The following is a 20,373-nucleotide window of genomic DNA, read 5'->3' on the forward strand; positions in this document are numbered from 1 at the left end:
AGGGGAGGGAAGGGGGAGGAGGAGGGAAGGAGATGGAAATCTTTAATAAAAAAATGAGGAAAAAAAAGAATAAAAAAAAAACCTCATTCATACTTATGTACTTTTTCACATGGGAATATAGGTCTCATAATCCCTTGAAACTATTTTCCTAGTCCTTTTCCTTCTTGATAACCCAACCTTTCTATTATAATTTTGATTCTGATGAGTGGATATCATTAGATGTGGGAATATAGATCTCTGCGTGAGTCCATTGTAAAACGTCTTTCTATCAAAATTAATCACAACATGAGTAACATAAGGCTGGCGGATTTCCATTATGTCTTCTGGGCCTATGCATTGTAATTTTGTAGCATTTTGTTTAATCTTTTAGAACTCATAGTTCCCAACCCCATCAGGGTTGAATTTACCTCCCATAATAAACAATTTAGGTGGCCATTATTCCATGATTATAAGAGAAACATCAGTCCCATAATAACTAATTAATACTGTAAATATTTTCCCTTTATTTTAAAATCCAATAATGGTTTATCATTGTCCTTTTGTAGGGTGCCTAACTCTATATAGTATTTCTTGTATTGAGTCCTTACTCACAAAGCATGACTCTTTGTGAAGGGCTATATAGACAATACTAATAACTGCAATTTTTCTTCTGTCTTAAATGACCAATTTGTAGGCACTACAATGTCCCCTGTTTAATCTCCATCAATATCTCCTGCATGAACTATGATTGCGTTCATAGATAAACTATTGCAACCCCACAAATGTCCAACTGTTTGAGGCAGTATAAGTCCCCAGTATTGACACTGAAGAGAGGAAACAGCAATACTTTAGGGCAAGGACTACCAATAAATGACATCTTGTAAGAAAAGACTAGCTTGATTACAATCTGAAGTCTGACATCAATGTTGTTATTTCCACATCCAAAGCCTTTTATTTTGGAGGGCCTAAAGGGAACCCCTCAACATGTGTTCCTATTGTTGACTGGCATTTTTATTGTTGCCAGGCAATACATTTCCATTCTGATAATATTTAGTGCAACATTTATTAACCCAGTGTTTTCCTTCCTTGTATATAGGGCATAAACCTGGAGGTCATTGATTTTAAACTTTCAGTTTTAGGGGCCATTTACATTGCTTCTTCAAGTGACCACTTTGCTAACATGTTTTTGTATTGCATAGATTTCTATACCAGCTAATTTTGCTCTGTTTGTAGATCCATACATTTGTAATGAACTTCAGAAAATCCATCACCTACCAATACCTCCTCAGGTAGGCATGGGCACTATCCATTCTTGGATTATGGCTTGTTTAATCTTATGTAGGTCTTCTGAATCCAGCCACAGCCACTGCATGTCCAGAGAATATTGTTCTACACCAGCCGTCCACTAGTTCTGGCCTTTACACCTATGTTGTGCAATCTCGCCATGTCCTTTTATACCTAGTCCTTTCTGGAACACGGCAGTGGAATGGCTGGTTTCACTTTCCCAGGTTTTTTTGCTTTCCCAAATAAGAACTAAATAAGGATACTACATCTCATGACAACGCTTCCAAACTGGTAATCAAAGCGCTTATCCCTTATTACAAATATACTATAAAAATTTGGCACAGAGTTTAAGGTGGTGAATTTTATGCACATGAGAACATCAACATTATTACAAATATCTTTGATTTTTACTATGTGAGAAATAATGATCGGTTGTGTAAATTAATATGCTTTCAATTATGTTGAGAGGAAAATTCAGAGAGCAGCCACATGATTTCTCTCACTAAAATGTTTGGTGAAATATTTTAGACTATTCTAGTATCTATGTAGCATAGATGGTTGAACACACAGTCATCACCTCCTGGCTTTCTGAAAACACTTCGTCATAAAAGAGGCTTTAAACATACTCGTGTAAAAAAATAGCAATTAAATTAGCCTTCCCTCCTTTGTCCTTCCACATATTGATAGTGGTTCAATAACAGGTTTGAGCAATCCAAGTTATATTTTAACTTCTTGGCTAATTCCTTCTTAGTTAAAAGCACAAATAGTGACAGAAAGGGACACACTAAGAACAGAAGGACTTTGATCTCCGGGATGCCTGTGAAGTGGATGTCTGTTCTGCTGCTCCTGCAGATGAGTTGCTACTTCAGATCTGGGAGCTGTGGGAAGGTGTTGGTATGGCCATTGGAATACAGTCACTGGATGAATCTAAAGATAATTCTGGATGAACTTGTACAACGTGGCCATGAAGTGACAGTTCTGAGATCTTCATCTTATGTCTTTCTTGATCCCAAAAAACCATCTGGTCTTAAATATGAGACATTTCTGACAACCACCAATAATGACAAAGTAGAAAAGTTTTTTACTGAATGGGTCAATAGGTGGATATATGATGTTCCAAAAGATTCGTGTTGGAGATATTACCCATCGTTTAACATACTATTTGGGCAATTTTCTGATTTTATTTTAAACCTTTGTAGACAAGCAGTTTCAAACAAACAACTTATGGCAAAACTACGGGAATCCAAGTTTGATGTTGTTTTTTCAGATGCTATTGGTCCCTGTGGTGAGCTGATAGCTGAGGTACTGCAAGTACCCTTTATGTATAGTCTTCGCCATGCTGGTGGCTACGGATTAGAAAAGTTTAGTGCGGGACTTTCATTCCCTCCCTCTTATGTCCCTATAATTATGTCAAAGTTAAGTGGTCAAATGTCCTTCATGGAGAGAGTAGAAAATATGATATGTTTGTTATATTTTGACTTTTTCTTTGAGTCATTTCCTGCTAAGGATTGGGATCCATTTTTCAGCGAAATTTTAGGTAAGTTGTATTTTTCATCACAAGAGTGAGGGCCTAAATATCATTGCTCTGAAAAGTAATCTGAGGTACAAATATGTCTTTCATGCTGAAATTGTTAACTGAAATATGATATTGTGTAACAATCTCACTACAGCATCATTTCCAAACCTTCATTTTAAGAACTACCCAAATATGTTTGTTCTGTGTTGTTGGCAGTCATGGTCTCCTGATTTAAATAAGTTAAGTCACAATGAAGCAAGAGCAAAAATTGCTATTCTCAAACTTTCTGAGAACATTCCAGATAGAATTTGTAAATATTTCTACAAAGAAATACATATCATTGCACTGCTAATCCAAATGAGAAATAGAGACAGATGCAAGAAATTTGAACAGACATAACCCTCATAATTCTCTTAGAAAACCAAGAGTCAAGGAATAGCTTGTTTGTTGTAGAAACTAACATATGACTTCTGCAAAAGTTGTATCCATAATTATACTGGAATAGCTTGACTCTAGATATAGTGTTCCTTTATATATGAATGTGCTTTCTGAATCTTCAAAGAAGAACAAGATGCCTAGCAGGACATAGTGGTTTTATGGCTTCTATAATGAATAAAACTGCTAAATCATCTAGGTGGCACTAGCATGTCATCTCAACTGAACTTTAACATACATATATTTTGTAAACCACAGATAAATTACACTTTAATTGCAATTATGCAAAACTTAATGTATTTGTTTCATGAATATCTACTTTGATTTTTTGAGTATAATTACTACAATATTTTCAGACAATATTATTTTATTCATGTGACAACACTTTCATGATCATTGTGCTCTTCCATCCACAACCCTCATTTCTCCATTTAGGAAGACCTACGACTATGGTTGACACAATGAAGAAAGCAGAAATGTGGCTCATTCGCTCCTACTGGGATTTAGAGTTTCCTCATCCAACCTTACCAAACATTGAGTTTGTTGGAGGACTCCACTGCAAACCTGCCAAACCCTTGCCTGAGGTAAATGAATCCTTTTGGTTTAGTTTTGTTTTATTTTACTTCATTTCATTAAAAAATGGTTATGCTTCTTTTTTTAGTTTTATTCCAGTGTATAAAAAGTAGGGAAAAAGAAAATCTTGCCAAAAGATATTCAAGGTTAAAGCAGTCACAAATCTACACATTTCTTTCATTTATAGGCTGACATGAGAACCTTGGGGAAACATAATTCAATGCTATAATAAGGGATGCTTATTCATGCAAAATTTGTCAAGTGACTAACACACAGCTGAATAAGTTGTTTTGTTTTTAAGTAAATACATATTGCAGTGTGTGTGTGTGTATATATATATATACATATTAAAATTTGTAAGTATACCATTTGTAAGTACATGATGCAGCTTAAAATTTTTCAGAAGATAATACTTGGTGTATTTGTTGCTCAAATATATGAATATACATAATGCAGATCCCACGAGTACTGGGTGATTAAGATAGCAATGAGTGTCTTATGTGTGTTTGAACACATAACATTCTTTCCTATAATGCTGCATTTTTCTCCTATTTTAGTAACAATTTGAATAGCATTTCATCTGCTATTGATTTTCAATAATAAAATTATTCCTGTATCCACAGGAAATGGAAGAGTTTGCACAGAGCTCTGGGGAACATGGTGTTGTGGTGTTTTCTCTGGGATCAATGATCAAAAACACAACACGAGAAAGGGCCAACACAATTGCATCAGCACTTGCTCAGATTCCACAAAAGGTAAATCCCCATGGATTTTACAGACTTAGTTTACTAAAGTCTGGAAAGGGGTGACACTGGAAGGTCCCTTTATGTAAAATCAAGTATTATGATTGCCCTCAGTCAGTTTAGAAACAAAGATAAAGATGGCAGATGCTACAGAATGTGTTTTTGATGACAATAACCGTGACATGAACATTGTGATCACTGGGAAGCATGGTGAGTGATTGCAATCTAAACTTTTCTAGTCTGATGATACTAGGAACAAAACTACCCAAGAATAACTAAATTCTCAGAGGTCACTTAAACCTTTTTCTAAAGCCTTGTTTGAATATAGATATTCAGGGAAAAAATGAAGTTTTATTTAAAAACTTTCTTAGCAGATATTGAAAAATGTTCACAGTATAACGTTAGTAGACTTCGAGACCTGCTGTAGCCATCTAGACTTCCCAGGTTGCCCTTCGCTTTTTATGAGAATGCCAGACTAGGTTTCATTAGTTATCACTCAGGAGACTTTTCAAAAAAGGGAGAAAACCATTCACCATCTCAGTGTTTTTTTTACCATGTTCATTGAGAAAAAAAGAAGGAAGGATCGGCCATTCTAGAATCTGCCAAACCTAAAAGAGGACGATATAAAGGAGAAGGTGGAATGGTCCCTGTCCTTCTGGTGAACCACACACAGTCACACATTGTCTATGACACTTTGTCTCTAACGCAGAAGAGTAAAGTGAGTTTCATTTAGGAAGAAGTGGGAACTAAGAGATAATCCAGTAGAAATAGGACTGATGCCAGAAAAGGTCCAGCTGACTCTCTTCATAAGGTATTTGAAGATATTTTATCACATCTGAACATTAATCTGGAGTATGTAGGAACTAATTTCAATTTCCTATCCCATGATGTCTTCCTATAATAACTCATGCTGGTTTTCCCTGATATCCTGAAGAAAAGTTTAAATTTATTGTGGCAAACAGATATTGAACATGTAGGAGAAGCTCACATTTAGAAGGATGGTTTGTTATTTCAAAATGAGCACCATTTGTGTGGTCTGGCTGTGGAACTGCTTGGCATTTCACAAAGTATATTAACTCTGAAGTGTTTTGCATTCTATAATATGGGTCAGATGCAGCACCATTAGGATTTTGAATGCTTTCTACAGCTACTAGCACTTATGAGCAGCCCAGCAGGTTCCTTTCCCACATGAAAGGGATAGCCAGTCTCAGCGACAGAGATATGACTCGTGTGATGAAGTGCTCTGCATTCCTGTGATTCCTAAGTAAAACTGGTGCCTCAACCAAAGATGAGCAGTATTAGACTTAATTTTATTCATTCAAGAAATTGTGTCAGTCGCTGCCTGTGGTTGTTATTTCCATGGTGGAAGCAGCATGCAGAAGGGTGCAAGCAAGCATGGGGAGCTTTATGCCAGCAACCAAGTCACTGGTAGTGAAAAACATACACACATGCACTCTGTGAGATTATGGCCAGGATGGAATTGACTGATAACTCATTCTCTGATTATCCGTGGTGGTGCCTTTCCCAAAGAAGTAGTAAACAGAGAAAATTGTAAATATGAAATATTTGCTAAAAATAAATAATGAATAACAAAAATTAGTGTCAAACTCTTTAAGAACATAGGACAAATGAATATAAGTAAGATCTGCAATTGTTTTAAAGTGGCATAAAATTAAGAATGGAAAATTAGAAGTATAGTAAATATACATAAGTTTAATCATTCTTCCTTGCAGCTGATTTATGAACATAAAAACTTTTCTTAAATATATTCATATTTCATTAACTCTCTCATGTGTGCACATAACTACACATGGAAAGTCATGAGGTTTGACATGATTAAATATAAAGAGAAACATACATGGTGTTACATACTCTGCTTCATGTTTTGATAGTTCTTATTGCCTAATGTCGTTTACCTGGTTTCCACACCAGAGATAAGAATGGCATTTAGCTAAGCACTGTCTAATTTCTAAAATATTATATTTTAAGTTTTAAAATCTGGTATAAATTATTGTCTAACCTCTAACAGGTGTTTTGGAGATATGATGGTATGAAACCAGATACCTTAGGTCCCAATACCAGGATTTTCAAGTGGATCCCCCAGAATGACCTTCTAGGTGAGACACTGGGAAAAAAAGCACTGAAATATGAGTCACATGCTGAAGTGCAATAGGAAGCAAACTGATTCATTTTATAAAAATCAAAAAGAAAACCAATTTTTAAATATGTATTGCTTGAAAGAGGTTGGAATGTGAGCTGGCGTTGTATTTTGTATTGCAGGAACAAAGTGTGCATTGTGAAAGAAGCTGCCTCTCACAGGGAGTGTTCTGTACTTACCTTGGCTTTTACAAATTCAATTTTATACCTGTTACCTTTTCTAAAGTAGGAATTTTTCAAAAATAACTAAGAAACATTAATTATCAATGGCAAGATTGCCCATCACCAAAAATTTACACTGTTTATAATGCAAAAATACCACATTCTTTTTTTGGTTTTTTGAGACCAGGTTTCTCTGTAGATTTGGAGCATGTTATGTACACCAGGCTGGCCCTGAAGTCACAGGGATCCTCCTGCCTCTGCCTCCTGAGTGTGTGATTAAAGGTGTGGACAACCACTGCCTGGCTGCAATACAGTACTCTGATTGCCATGGTATTCCTGGATCAATACAGCACTCTGGTTGTCATGATTGTCCTGAATGCCCTAAAAAGCTTTGTATCAGATGTAGTACATGTGTTAGTTATCATTTTCTTTTGTGAAATAAATCATTTCTGAGAAAATCATATGTACTATATTATCATCATTTTCAACCTTCTTGCTCTTTTTGCTCTCTACCATTTTATTATCCTTCTAAGTCCATTTTTGTTGATTGTTATATACACATGTTTAGGGCTGACAATGGAATATTGGATAATAGATCAGGGAGGTCATACTGGAGAAACCTGGCTCTCCCCATCTTAACAGCCATTGATTTTCCACAGTTTTCCCTATAGGAATAGGACTTTGTGAAATTTTATCCATCTATGTTGGCAGGTCAACAGGAGATGTCATGATGTAGGTCTTATTTAGGCAATCACACTGGTGATATTTCATGGATGCAATATCCCCAGAATATATATGAAGTACCATCTTCCATCAGGCATCCTGGTCCCCTGCTCTTATGCTTTTCTGATATCTTTTCCAAAATATTTCCATAGCCTTTGATTTAGAAGTTGTGCTGCTCTAAGTGTACTTATTGGCCTTGGGCATCCAATGATCATTTATTCTCTTCCTTTTCTACCAGCTGTGGATCTCTGCAATATTCTCCACTTGCTATAATGGAAGATTTTTTGATGACTTGTGAGAGCTACAGTTACCTGTAGTTACAAGGATAAATGCTAATAATGTAGTTAGAAATTATACTTGTTTTAAATAGTTGACTTGCTTTTCAGTACCACACATGAATTTCTTACCACTGAGTTGGCCTCAAATCCAAGTAGACTTGGATTTATCTTGGTTATTCCCAAGATAAAAGTGCCACCATTTTGCTATTATGGAAATCTTGCCATGCCAGTCATTGTTATAAGCCATAGGTCTGACAGCTAATAGGACTATTGGTTACATTTCTCCCTAGAAATCTTATGTAGCCTCTTCCAATACTATGAAAATCCTTGGAGAGAAAATTTCCAAATCAATTGCTTCTCAATTGCTCCAGCTCCTATGTCTCGAGTGTATAATGTCTTCAGACATCTTATCTTCAAGTTCTGAGAAGCAATCACGGACAATGGCTAGAGTATGTGTTCTTTGAAAAGAGTCAAGGACACCCCATCCTCACCAAACCAACAACCAAAAGTGAAGTTTTCCATTCTTTACTGGATATATTGTTAACAGTCTATGATTCATGAACCTAACATCATTACATTTGGCAAAACTCTTTCAACCCCCAAGACATACACATGGACATATTACTATGCATCTACCAATAAGCAAGCCTGTATGACAGTGTTTCCCTGGAGATTCCTCAAGTGCCTTTGGTAGCATTTATTACACTGGGGAAGAGGATAATTAAGGAAAAAAGAAGCGAGAAAGAAATGGATGGTACTAACATATGATCTCTTTAAGTTGATGAGTTAAAACAAACACATGATATTCTTAGACATTCAATTTCTTTTATCCAGTATATGCTCTATGTGTTCAATTGAAAACCCCTTCTCATTGTTCCAGCGTCATCACAGGCCACACCTGTCATTCATCCATCACTGAACTAATTCTCCTTTAAACCCTAGCATCACCTTTAAAAGAAAACTAAAGGTGCAGCTCTCAGTTACACTTGGAGGATTCTTGCTGTGAGACCTAAGGCAATTTAACTAATTCAATTTAATTTTTCTTTTTTGTTAATAGAATTTTCTTTTTTATTGATTTGTATTGAGCTCTACATTTTTCTCTGCTCCCCTCCGTGCCTCCCCTCTCCCTTTCAATCCTCAACCAAGGTCCCCATGTTCCCAATTTACTCAGGAGATCTTGTCTTTTTCTACTTTCTACTTCCCATGCAGATTAGATTTATGTCTCTCTTAATGTCCTCACTGTTGGCTAAGTTCTCTGGGACTATGGTTTTTAGGCTGTTTTTTTTTTTTTGCTTTATGTTTAAAAACCACCTATGAGTGAATACATGTGATAATTGACTTTCTGGGTCTGTGTTACCTCTCTCAAAATAATATGTTCTAGCTATATCCATTTTCCTGCAAAATTCAAGATGTTATTTTTTCCTGCTATGTAGTATTCCATTGTGCAAATGTACCACATTTTGCTTATCCATTCTTAGGTCAAGGGGCATTTAGGTGGTTTCCAGGTTCTGGTTATGACAAACAAAGCTTCTATGAACATATATAAGCACATGTCCTTGTTGCACAATTGAGCATTCTTTGGATATATACCCCAAAGTGGTATTGTTCAATGTTAAGATACACTGACCCTTTGATCACTTGATTGCAGGTTTTTACTTATATCTAGGAGCTCTAATTAGTATATTTTCTGTTGTTCTTCTGATTCTAGGTCATCCAAAAACTAAAGTTTTTGTAACTCATGGTGGAGCTAATGGCATTTATGAGTCAATTCATCATGGGATCCCCATGGTTGGCATCCCTCTGTTTGCAGAACAATATGATAATATTGCTCACATGGTTGCCAAAGGAGCAGCTGTTGCAGTAGATTTTCATACAATGACAAGTTCAGATTTGCTTAATGCCATGAAGGAAGTCATTAACAATCCATCGTGAGTATAAACATATATTTATTTATTTTTGTTGTATTGGATCCTAGAACTTTACACATGCATGCTGAGCAAGTATTCTATCAGTGAGCTCTGTCACTGGTCTATTTATTAGGAATAATTTCTCACTAGAAGCTCCAGAGAGCAGCAATTATCCTAGACAAAGAAATGATGATAAGTACAAAGAGCTGCATTAGACAGTGAGGGAATATCAATGTGCTTCCTCATTATTTTTGTTTTAGACAATGTCTGAGTTTAACTTGACATCCTCCTCTTTCATCATAGAAAGCTGTAGAATAGAAAACATGTGCCAACACCCAAGACCAAAGTACTTTGGAGCTGTTTTAGTAAAACAAAAATTATCGGAGGTTTAATTTTAGAGTAAATACAGTTTTGTTCAAATAACTACTGATAATTGAAATTGTAGTTTAGTGAAGCAAATGAACATGTCCACCATTTTTTTCCTTTTACTTTAAAAAACAAAAACATCTCAAAATGGCTTTCTGTAAACCAGCAAGATAAAAATTAATCACTACTTCTTTTTTTTTTTTTTTTTGGTTTTTTCGAGACAGGGTTTCTCTGCAGCTTTAGAGCCTGTCCTGGAGCTAGCTCTTGTAGACCAGGCTGGTCTCGAACTTCCAGAGATCCGCCTGCCTCTGCATCCCAAGTGCTGGGATTAAAGGCGTGCGCCACCACCGCCCGGCTTTCACTACTTCTAATTATATTTAATCTTACAAATTTGTGCTTGGCAATATTTTGATCCATAGGTGATACATTTTGAAGGCTTATGACACACACAGAATTAGTCTTCAGTAAACTGTACAACAGCCATATTACAGGTCTCATCTCCTGCATAACAACTATATTACTACTTCTACCTTTGGCTGAAAAGCTCTTACTTCTCTCTGCTTTCTGGCTGGTATTCTCCAGGATATTATGAATTATAAAAAAGGGTTACCTCTATCGCCGTTGGTACTCGGTTATGATTCAGCATGCTAAACTGTACACTTGATGATCAATGTTCATATCTAGATTCCTTTCCCATATATTTTTGTCTGTAATCATATCACCACTAGAATCAAATATATCTTCAATGTTTCAGTGTAAAAATTGAATAGTATCAACATTAAAATAACACCTAAAAGAAAAACATAAACAGCAATTGCAAGAATTTACTCTAATTCGTGTTTACAGTAAGAATAATTCATAGTATTCCAAGTGTCAAAAGAATAATACATAGATCTAATCTACATGAGAAGTAGAAAAAGGCAAGATCTCCTTAGTAAAATGGGACTACTGGGACCTTGAGGGAGGGTTGAACAGGAGGGAAGAAGCAGTCAGCCTAGCAGAGAAAAATGTAGACCTCAATAAAAATCAATAAAAAATTATTTTCACCTGAATAAAGGAAATTTTTATTTTATTATTTCCAATTAACAGTTAAAAACTAGAAGGAGAAATTTATGAAAAGGCCAAGAATCCATTAAATGAACAATTACTATACAATCTACATTTATAACCCATAAGCACCAATAAGTGGTCAATACAAATTCCTCATTAATCCCAACTTCTTAACAGCATTGCCCAGATATGGACCACAGTGAAAATGACAGGCATCGTTGTGCATTTCCAAATTGTTCTACTGTTCTGTATCAGCTACACTAGCAATTGCTTTCTCAATTACTCCTGTTTCAAGACCCCAAAGGCTAGCTTCTTTTGACTTTGTTTATTTGGCTTTGGGGTCTTGAGTCTGATCTCTTATTTATGAATATTTGTCTTTTCCTAGCGTTTCTTATGATACACATAAATTTATACACATGTTTCTTCTTTCTGTAAATTAATGCCCATCGTATTTTCCTTTAGCTATAAAAAGAATGTCATGTGGTTATCAACCATTCACCATGACCAGCCCATGAAGCCCCTGGACAGAGCCGTCTTCTGGGTTGAGTATGTCATGCGCCACAAAGGGGCCAAGCACCTGAAGCCTCTTGCCTTTAACCTCACCTGGTACCAGTACTACTCTCTGGATGTGATTGGATTCCTACTGGCCTGTGTGGCAGCTATGATTTTCCTCATTATAAAATGTTGCTTGTTTGTTTACCGATTCTTTGTAAAGAAGGAAAAGAATAAAAAGGAATAGGACTCTTTAAGAAAGACAAGAATATTTCATTGAATTCTAGCACTGTGTACCAAGTGTTTGAACAGATATAGGATACTTGGTTGTCTATATATTTTCCTACTTAAAATTTAAAAATTAACCATTTTAAATATTGATTTCTTGATATAACTAATTTTTTACTGATTTATGGATATAATCATCCAGAGAACAGTGATAACTACTGAAATATCATCTTGTTTATGGGAGAAAAATAGGAAGCCTGAAGTTTCTACAGCGAATTTTTTTAGAGAGATCATCTTTAAAATCAAATGAACTATCACTGTCTGTCAAAAAAAATGACAAGGCAGATTTTATTCAAACTACCATGGTAGAGGAAAGATATTTCAGGATACAATGAACACAACTATATATGAAAAAGATGATTGTATTTTTTATAGAAAAAAATATGAAGGGTAGCAGGATATTTCAGCTGATAGAGGCAAGGTTTGCACAAGCCTGAGTACCCGAGTTCAAATGCCAGAGCCCACAGATTGTGAAAGGAGAGAATCAACATTACATAATTGTCCCGTGCCTACAACCTGTGTCTCTCCACCCACAAACACCCATATACACACAGCATACACATACATACACATGCATACCCCACCACCTCCCTCAACAACAACAACAATATTAACAAATACAAAATGAAGTTAAAAGCAGACCAAACCATGTGAAGGGGGAATAAAGAAATAGAGTAAGTGCAGAACTACAAATGTAGTTGGTGAAATTGCTTAAATGTCCTCGCAAGAAGGAAAAACAATAAACAATTCACAGTTTCACATAAATACAGATGCGTGCACACAAATGCCAGAAGGTAAATCACCTTTAAAGACAGAATACAACTGAAATCCAGAATTATTTGCTCTAGGTACATTGTTAACCAAGTCGTATGTGCTACATGAGCATAGAAATACATCTTTCTTAAATGCGAAATACTTCACAGAAATTTTTGTCACTTATTACACCAACTCAAGATTTTTCCTAACACATTTCCCCAGCTCTTCACAGTTGATGGTTTCTGACAGGGGTGTGGGGAAAGATTCAGTTACCTTAAGGGCTTCATTCACCATACCCTGACAAGTGCATACATGGCACAGATTGGACTTGTATTTTGGATGGGGGATTACGCTGGAGTGGAAGGGTGAACCTGGGAGGGGTGGGAGGTGAGTGTGATAGCAGGGCCTTTAGGGAAATTCCCAATTAATCAATAAAAATATTACGTTGGAAAAATCTGTATCACCTGACATATTTTTGGTTAGAAAAATGGAATCCTTATTATCACATGATGCATTGACTATACTTTTTATTGAATAATTCTGTGCAATTGGACATTATGAAAATGCACAATGGAAGATGGACTGCTTAGCCCAGAGCAATAGCTGAGAATCCATACTTAAGTCTGCTTAGTGGTACAGTACATTTCCCTTCTGTGGCAATAAGGCGACCTGTACCCTTTCCTTTATTCATCTGGCTAGTCATTTCTAACTGCTTTGCAACCCAGGACAATTGTGTGAAAAACACAAACTTAGAGTACACTTTTACTTATTTTCATTAGCAACATATAAAATAATAACTGAAGAAGGAATAGTCAAGATTGAATGAAAATTTTGGTGTCATATCACAATATCTATGCTAGAGAAAGTAGTTTAAACAGCAAAAGGTTCTCAAGATCTGACCTTCTATATCTACAATTAGAATTTTCATTCTCATAGCATAGTCTGCAAAATATAATACGGGGAAGAATGAATTCAACCGAACAGCGTTTCTTTTGCTCAATAAACATATTATAAAGTTGGATGGGAGATTTAATTATCACTTTTGATGTATAAAAAAGATTTCTACAGTGCTGTACAATGTAAAACTTGAGAATTATTAAAAATAGACCAACTGTGATAATAATGCACAGGAAGTAAAAAGAGATTTTATTTTATTTTTAAGGCAATCTTTTTTATTTTACATACCAATCCCAGATGCCTCTCCACCCCTTCCTGCTACCCTTATTTTCTCCCAGTCCCACCCCCACCCACTCCTCAGAGCAAGTGAGGTCTCCCATGGGAAGTCACCAAACCCTGTCACATAACTTGAGGCAGAACCAAGGAGCTCTCCCTTCCCCGGTGTCTAGGCTGAGCAAGGTGGCCCTCTATAGGGAATGGACTCCAGAAAGCCAGTTGATGCACTAGGGATAAATACTAGATCTACTGCCAGTGGCACCACAAACTCCCCAAGGCACACAAGTGACCTCAAAAAATAAGAGAATCAATTACATACAACCTTCTTGTAATCGCTGTGAAAAATAAAAGTTGAAGGAAAATCAATATTTACAGGGCAAATTAAAGTTAAATGGTGCTCTTTGCCATTGCTTTTAGAAAGAGACAGAGCATGGAAATCTTTGCTTATAGCAGTCCATAATAATCTTTGTTCCACATGTTTTATAATTCACCTCATCCTTCCCAATGCTGTGACCCTTTAATACAGGTTTTATGTTGTAGCAACCATAGCATAATTCATGCTACTCATTAACTGTAATTTTGCTACTGTTACAAGTCATAATGTAAATATCTGATATGCGGGATATTTAATATGCGATTGTGTGAAAGGGTCGGTTGATCCTCCGCACAAGTTGAAAACTGCCTCTGTAGACAAATAAACAGCAGTTAAATAACCCTTCACAACTCCTCATTTTGGATGCTTTTCAACAGCATAAATATTACCCACCAGCAGCTACTACCTTTTTCATCTATATCTCTACTATTAGAAAAATACTCAGTCTTGATTGCCTTTGGTAGTATTGCCATTTTTAATATGTTGATCCTCCCAGTCCAAGAGCAAGGGAGATCCTTCCATTTTCTGGTATCCTCTTCAATTTCTTTCTTCAAAGACTTAAAGTTCTTGTCAAATAGGTCTTTCACTTCCTTGGTTAGAGTTATCCCAAGATATTTTATGCTATTTGTGGCTATCGTGAAAGGTGACGCTTTTCTGATTTCTTTCTCTGCTTCCTTATCCTTTGTATATAGGAGGGCGACTGATTTTTTGGAGTTGATCTTGTAGCCTGCCACGATACTAAAGGAGTTTATCAGCTGTAGGAGTTCTTTGGTGGAGTTTTTCTGGTCGCTTATGTACACTATCATATCATCTGCAAATAATAAAAGTTTAACTTCTTCCTTTCCAATTTGAATACCCTTGATCCCCTTGTTTTGTCTTATTGCTATTGCTAGAACTTCAAACACTATATTGAAGAGATAAGGAGAGAGTGGACAGCCTAGTCGCGTTCCTGAATTTAGTGGGATGGCCTTGAGTTTCTCTCCATTTAATTTGATGTTAGCTGTCGGCTTGCTGTAAATAGCCTTTATTATATTTAGGAATGACCCCTGTATCCCTAATCTCTCCAAGACCTTTATCATAAAGGGGTGCTGAATTTTGTCAAATGCGTTTTCTGCATCTAATGAGATGATCATATGGTTTTTATCCTTCAGTTTATTTATATGATGGATTACATTGATAGATTTTCGTATGTTGAACCAGCCCTGCATCTCTGGGATGAAGCCTACTTGATCATAGTGGATAATTTTTCTAATGTGTTCTTGGATTCGGTTTGCCAGTATTTTATTGAGAATTTTTGCATCGATGTTCATAAGTGAGATTGGCCTGTAATTCTCTTTCTTCGTTGAGTCTTTGTGTGGTTTAGGTATCAGGGTAATTGTAGCTTCATAAAAGGAATTTGGCAATGGCTGTTCTGTTTCTATATTATGAAATACCTTAAGGAGTATAGGTATTAGGTCTTCTTGGAAGTTCTGGTAGAATTCTGCATTGAAACCATCAGGTCCTGGGCTCTTTTTGGTAGGGAGGTTTCTGATAACAGTTTCTAATTCTTCGCGACTAACAGGACTATTTAGAGCATTTACCTGGTCCTGGTTTAACTTTGGTATATGGTACTTATCTAAAAAAGTGTCCATTTCTTTTACATTTTCCAATTTTGTGGCATGCAGGCTTTTGTAGTAAGATCTAATGATTCTCTGAATTTCTTCTGTGTCTGTGGTTATGTCCCCTTTTTCATTTCTGATCTTATTAATTTGTGTGTTCTCTTTCTGCCGTTTGATTAGTTTGGCTAGGGGTTTGTAAATCTTGTTGATTTTCTCCAAGAACCAGCTTTTTGTTTCATTGATTCTTTGGATTGTTTTCTGTGTTTCTATTTTGTTGATTTCTGCCCTCAGTTTGATAATTTCCAGTCTTCTACTTCTCCTAAGTGAGTCTGCTTCTTTCTTTTCTAAAGCTTTCAGGTGTGCTGTTAAGTCTGCAATGTGTGCTTTCTCTGTTTTTTTTTTTTAAGTGGGCACTTAGTGCTATGAATTTTCCTCTTAGCACTGTTTTCATAGTGTCCCATAAGTTTGAGTATGTTGTGTCTTTATTTTCATTAAATTCAAGAAAGACTTAAATTTCTTTCTTTATTTCTTCCTTGACCCAGGTGTGGTTCAGTAGTTGACTGTTCAATTTCCATGAGTTTGTAGGCTTTCTGGGGGTAGCATTGTTGTTGAATTATAATTTTAATCCTTGGTGATCCGATAAGATACAGGTGGTTACTAATATGTTTTTGTAACTGTGGAAGTTTGCTTTGTTACCGAGTATGTGGTCAATTTTCGAAAAGGTTCCATGAGCCGCAGAGAAGAAGGTATATTCTTTCCTGCTAGGTCCTTGGGCAGATGAGGAGAGGGTGCCAGAAATGTCCAGATCCTATTGCCATACTCATGAATATCTTGATTATCACCATAGAACCTTCACCTGGCATTGGATGGAGAAAATGACAGAGCCCCACATGGGAGCACCGGACTGAGCTCACAAGGTCCTGATGAGGAGCAAAAGGAGGGAGATCATGAGCAAGGAAGTCAGGACCGTGAGGAGTGCGTGTACCCATTGAGACAGTGGGACAGATCTAACGGGAGACCACCAAGTCCAGTTGGAATGGGACTGATGGAACAGGGGACCAAACCGGACTCTCTGAATGTGGCTGACGGTGGAGGAGGACTGAGAAACCAAGGACAACGGCGATGAGCATGAAATATACAGCATGGACGGGCTCACTGTGAGCCTTGTCGGTTTGGTTGCTCACCTTCCTGGACTTGGGGGGAGCTGGGAGGACCTTGGACTTGGCATGCTGAGGGGAGCCCTGATGACTCTTTGTCTTGGAGACGGGTGGAGTGGGGGTATGGGTGGAGGGGAGGGGAGGAAGGGGGGAGGAGGGGGGGAGGAGATGGAAATTTTTAATAAAAAAAATGAGAGGAAAAATAATAATAATAATAATAATAATTAATAATAAAGGTAGTCATCAATCTGACTACAGGGCAAGGCCAGTTCAGACACCTTCCCCACTACTGCTTAGAGTCTTAGCTGGAATCATCCTTGTGGAGTCCTAGGAATTTCCCTATCGCAGCAAAAGTACGATGGCAGACTACAGACCAATGACTGACGAGAGTAAGGGCACAAGGAGAGGGCAATGGGATGACACTGCCTAGGTGTATCCCCTACAACATCTTGATTGCTGTGGCAGTTACATAAATCTATATATGTAAAATGAAGTGTTCAAACACATGTAAAATAAACATGTAAAACTGATAAAAAATAAAAATAAACCATTACCCCTTAAAAAAAAAAAAAGAAAAAAAGAAAAATAATCAGTCTTGCAAGCTACAAAGAAACTTTTCTAACTCGGTACACTTACAGGTAGAACAGTGTACCAGTTGTTAACATGTGCGATTACTGCCTCATGCAGGGTGAGAGACAGTTGTCTCTTGTGGTTAATATTTACATCTGATAGAGTCTGGGATCTCATGATTAATTCACCAGTCAAAGCTGGATCAATCCTTTCTACACTTTGTACTACTCTATCTCCTCTGGGGGAATACCAGGATTTTTCATTAATCCTGTAGGTAACACAACTTGGAAACTTACACTTAATAGTTGGCACTGTGTGTCCCTTGTTCTATCTCCATAACTTCTTGAGATACTGGCATAGGTAACTGTAATTTTCTATGTTTCTCGTCAATCCGTGTTCCTTGGATGTTCCCATTAACTCTTAATATGATCTATTTAAGAACAGTTTTCAAAAACTATTGTGGTTAAAATTATTCTTTCCAGTATAGTACAGCAAATATATAGTTTAAACTTTATGACCTACTGTGACTCTTTCAGACAGCAGTATGGCTAGCATGGTGAAAACAAGGAAATCACATGGTGCACACATTTCCAGGGTCATACCTGATGTGGAAGGTCCTTCCGTCTATGTGTTCCTTTATTGGTTAATGAATAAAGAATTGTTTTGAGCCTATAGCAGGAAAGAACAGAGCTAGGTGGGAAAAGCTAGGCTGTATGCTGGGAAGAAGAAGGATGGAGTCAGAAAGAAGCCATGTATCTGCCAGAAATGGACATGCTAAAACTTTGCTGGTAGTCTACGACCTCATGGTGATGCACAGATTACTTGAAATGGGTTAAATTAAGATGTAAGAGTTAGCCAATTAGAAGTTAGAGCTAATGGGCCAAGAAGTGTTTTAATTAGTACAGTTTGTGGGATTATTTCAGGTCTAAGCTAGCTGGGCAGCTGGAAAGAACAAGCACCCTCCTCCTACATATGCCCAGAATAATTCAGGAAGCTGTCCAGAGCTCTTCCCAACTGGGTCAGGGCCTCCAGAGTCTTAGCACAAGGAGGCCCATTCATGCTATTCTCAGGCCTTGCTCCCCAAGAAGTCACATGGCTCCTGACAATCTTGAGTTCATTTTTTTTTTTTTTGAGACTGTTTAGGTTTATTAGCAAAAGGAATAACCCCACACATACATTCACAAATACATTTAGGAAACTTAGAACTGACAATACTTATCTCTCCCAATACCCCCTTCTCTAGGACCCAGCCAGATGATGCATGAAGCTGAGACATCAATGTGAGGGTATATAACTGTTAAGTAAGAGCTTCCTGCACTAAGTTATAGACTGAATGTAATATGAATTAAAGAATGGATAATACAAATGTCCTAACTAGACATCTGCTTCCTAATACTCTTTAAGGACAAAAGCCAGCATTAAGCATATACCATAGAAAGCATATTTTGAAAACCAACAATAACTAGAAACACTACTGCAGAGCAATAAAGATTGATTATAACAATACATCTTCCACAGAGTCACTGGATGTCTCCTAGTGATGAAGCATTCAGTGACCAGAAAAAAAGATAAATGTCTGCATACCCAATTCAGTTCAACAAAATGGTACCCAGGACTAGAAGATGATACATGAAATATCATTATTTTACCTGTTAACTCCTTGGGTATTTGGGGATGTATATATATATATATATATATATATATATATATATATATATATATGTGTGTGTGTGTGTGTGTGTGTGTGTGTGTGTGTGTGTATGTATATGTATATTAGTGTGTATGTATTATATATATGTAATAATTATTATAATTGGGGGTAGTGTGTTCTTTGAAGATGAAGTCACAGATCAAGGGATCAAAGAGAGAATCTGTCAGAGGTGAGTTTAGTCAGCCATTGGTTCTGCATTTCTAATGGTGGTCCCTGAAGTCTTCACCTTATGCCCTTAGATCAACTGTAATGTTTGTCGGCAGATTTCATTGAAATTTGGCTCCAGTAGAAGTTGCCTCCAATGTGCTTAGAAAGGGACAATGCACATGAGCTCGTTTGTATCCTTTATGTATATCGATTCTCTGTGTACACTCTCAAGCCATCACTTTGGTGGCCAAGTATTAGCTACGTCTCCCATGCCATTTATTTTTCTAATTATAAGACTTATGAAAACCTTTCAGATATTTAAGTAGAAAATCTCTAGTTAATGATCTGAATAATCATTGTCCTAAGTTTATACTTTCATGTACTTTTGTTTACATTTAATACTCATAGTCTGTGGGACTTTACTGTTGGATCTGTTTGGGTGTGAAATTAGAATAACCTTGGCTTTGTTCAAGCTGCTGAGTCACAGTGACACTACTCATGGTCACACCCTGAGAGTGAGGTCAGTTAAGGTTTGATTTAAAAAAAAGGGCAATGTTTAAGTACAATCTTAGTCAGATAAGAGACCTAATTAGTGAGCCTAAATTCTATTATGCTCTGTTCTTTCTGATCATTGTTAAAAGCAGAAATCCACTTCCCTGTATGAGTAAGTACATTCATATCTCTGCTCTTAAAGTCCATCAATCATTTGGATTCCAAGCAAAATGCACTTTTTTAATAAAACAATCAAAGAATACTCTAATATGCTAAGAACTAGTATATAATCAGGTTGTATTACCCTTTTGCCTAAATGACATAAAATGACTATTTCTTCCCTCTTTCATTCTAATGAACATCTAGCAGAATGTATATGAAATTAGAATTACTGTCACTTTATTGCACTGAGCTATTATGAAAAGACTTTGTTAACACTAACT

The 20,373-nt window shown here is 36.6% G+C and overlaps 2 protein-coding genes and 1 long non-coding RNA gene across 7 annotated transcripts in view; 2 read left to right on the plus strand and 1 right to left on the minus strand.

Annotated features, from left to right (window-relative positions):
* Window positions 1-20,373, minus strand: part of LOC119822933 — a 31,398-nt gene that overhangs the window by 5,607 nt on the left and 5,418 nt on the right. The window contains exon 3 of one of the 3 annotated variants that reach the window (XR_005286873.1): window positions 10,425-10,913. The exons of the other annotated variants lie outside the window; for them this stretch is intronic. This is a non-coding gene — a long non-coding RNA (uncharacterized LOC119822933). Of the gene's footprint in view, window positions 1-10,424; window positions 10,914-20,373 lie in introns of those variants that run through there. 3 annotated transcript variants of the gene reach the window in all.
* Window positions 2,037-11,926, plus strand: LOC119822847 (UDP-glucuronosyltransferase 2B7-like). Of its 3 annotated transcripts, none has more exons than XM_038342455.2 (6): window positions 2,037-2,800; window positions 3,650-3,798; window positions 4,411-4,542; window positions 6,560-6,647; window positions 9,559-9,778; window positions 11,636-11,926. In XM_038342455.2, the coding sequence occupies exons 1-6, from the start codon at window positions 2,077-2,079 to the stop codon at window positions 11,910-11,912; spliced, it is 1,590 nt and encodes a 529-aa protein (XP_038198383.1). In that variant the 5' UTR covers window positions 2,037-2,076; the 3' UTR covers window positions 11,913-11,926. The 3 variants fall into 3 exon arrangements, with proteins under 3 accessions (XP_038198383.1, XP_038198392.1, XP_038198401.1); XM_038342473.2 differs by having other exon boundaries at window positions 2,133-2,157; XM_038342464.2 differs by lacking the exons at window positions 9,559-9,778; window positions 11,636-11,926 and adding an exon at window positions 6,811-7,310.
* LOC119822892 (UDP-glucuronosyltransferase 2B7-like) overlaps window positions 2,049-20,373 on the plus strand; it is a 72,869-nt gene continuing 54,544 nt past the window's right edge. The window contains exon 1 of the mRNA XM_038342566.2: window positions 2,049-2,157. The gene's annotated coding sequence lies outside the window, so the exon portion shown is untranslated. The remainder of the gene's footprint in view (window positions 2,158-20,373) is intronic.

Source organism: Arvicola amphibius, chromosome 1 (genome assembly GCF_903992535.2).
Source record: "Arvicola amphibius chromosome 1, mArvAmp1.2, whole genome shotgun sequence".
In the NCBI taxonomy this organism is placed as follows: Eukaryota; Metazoa; Chordata; class Mammalia; order Rodentia; family Cricetidae; genus Arvicola; species Arvicola amphibius.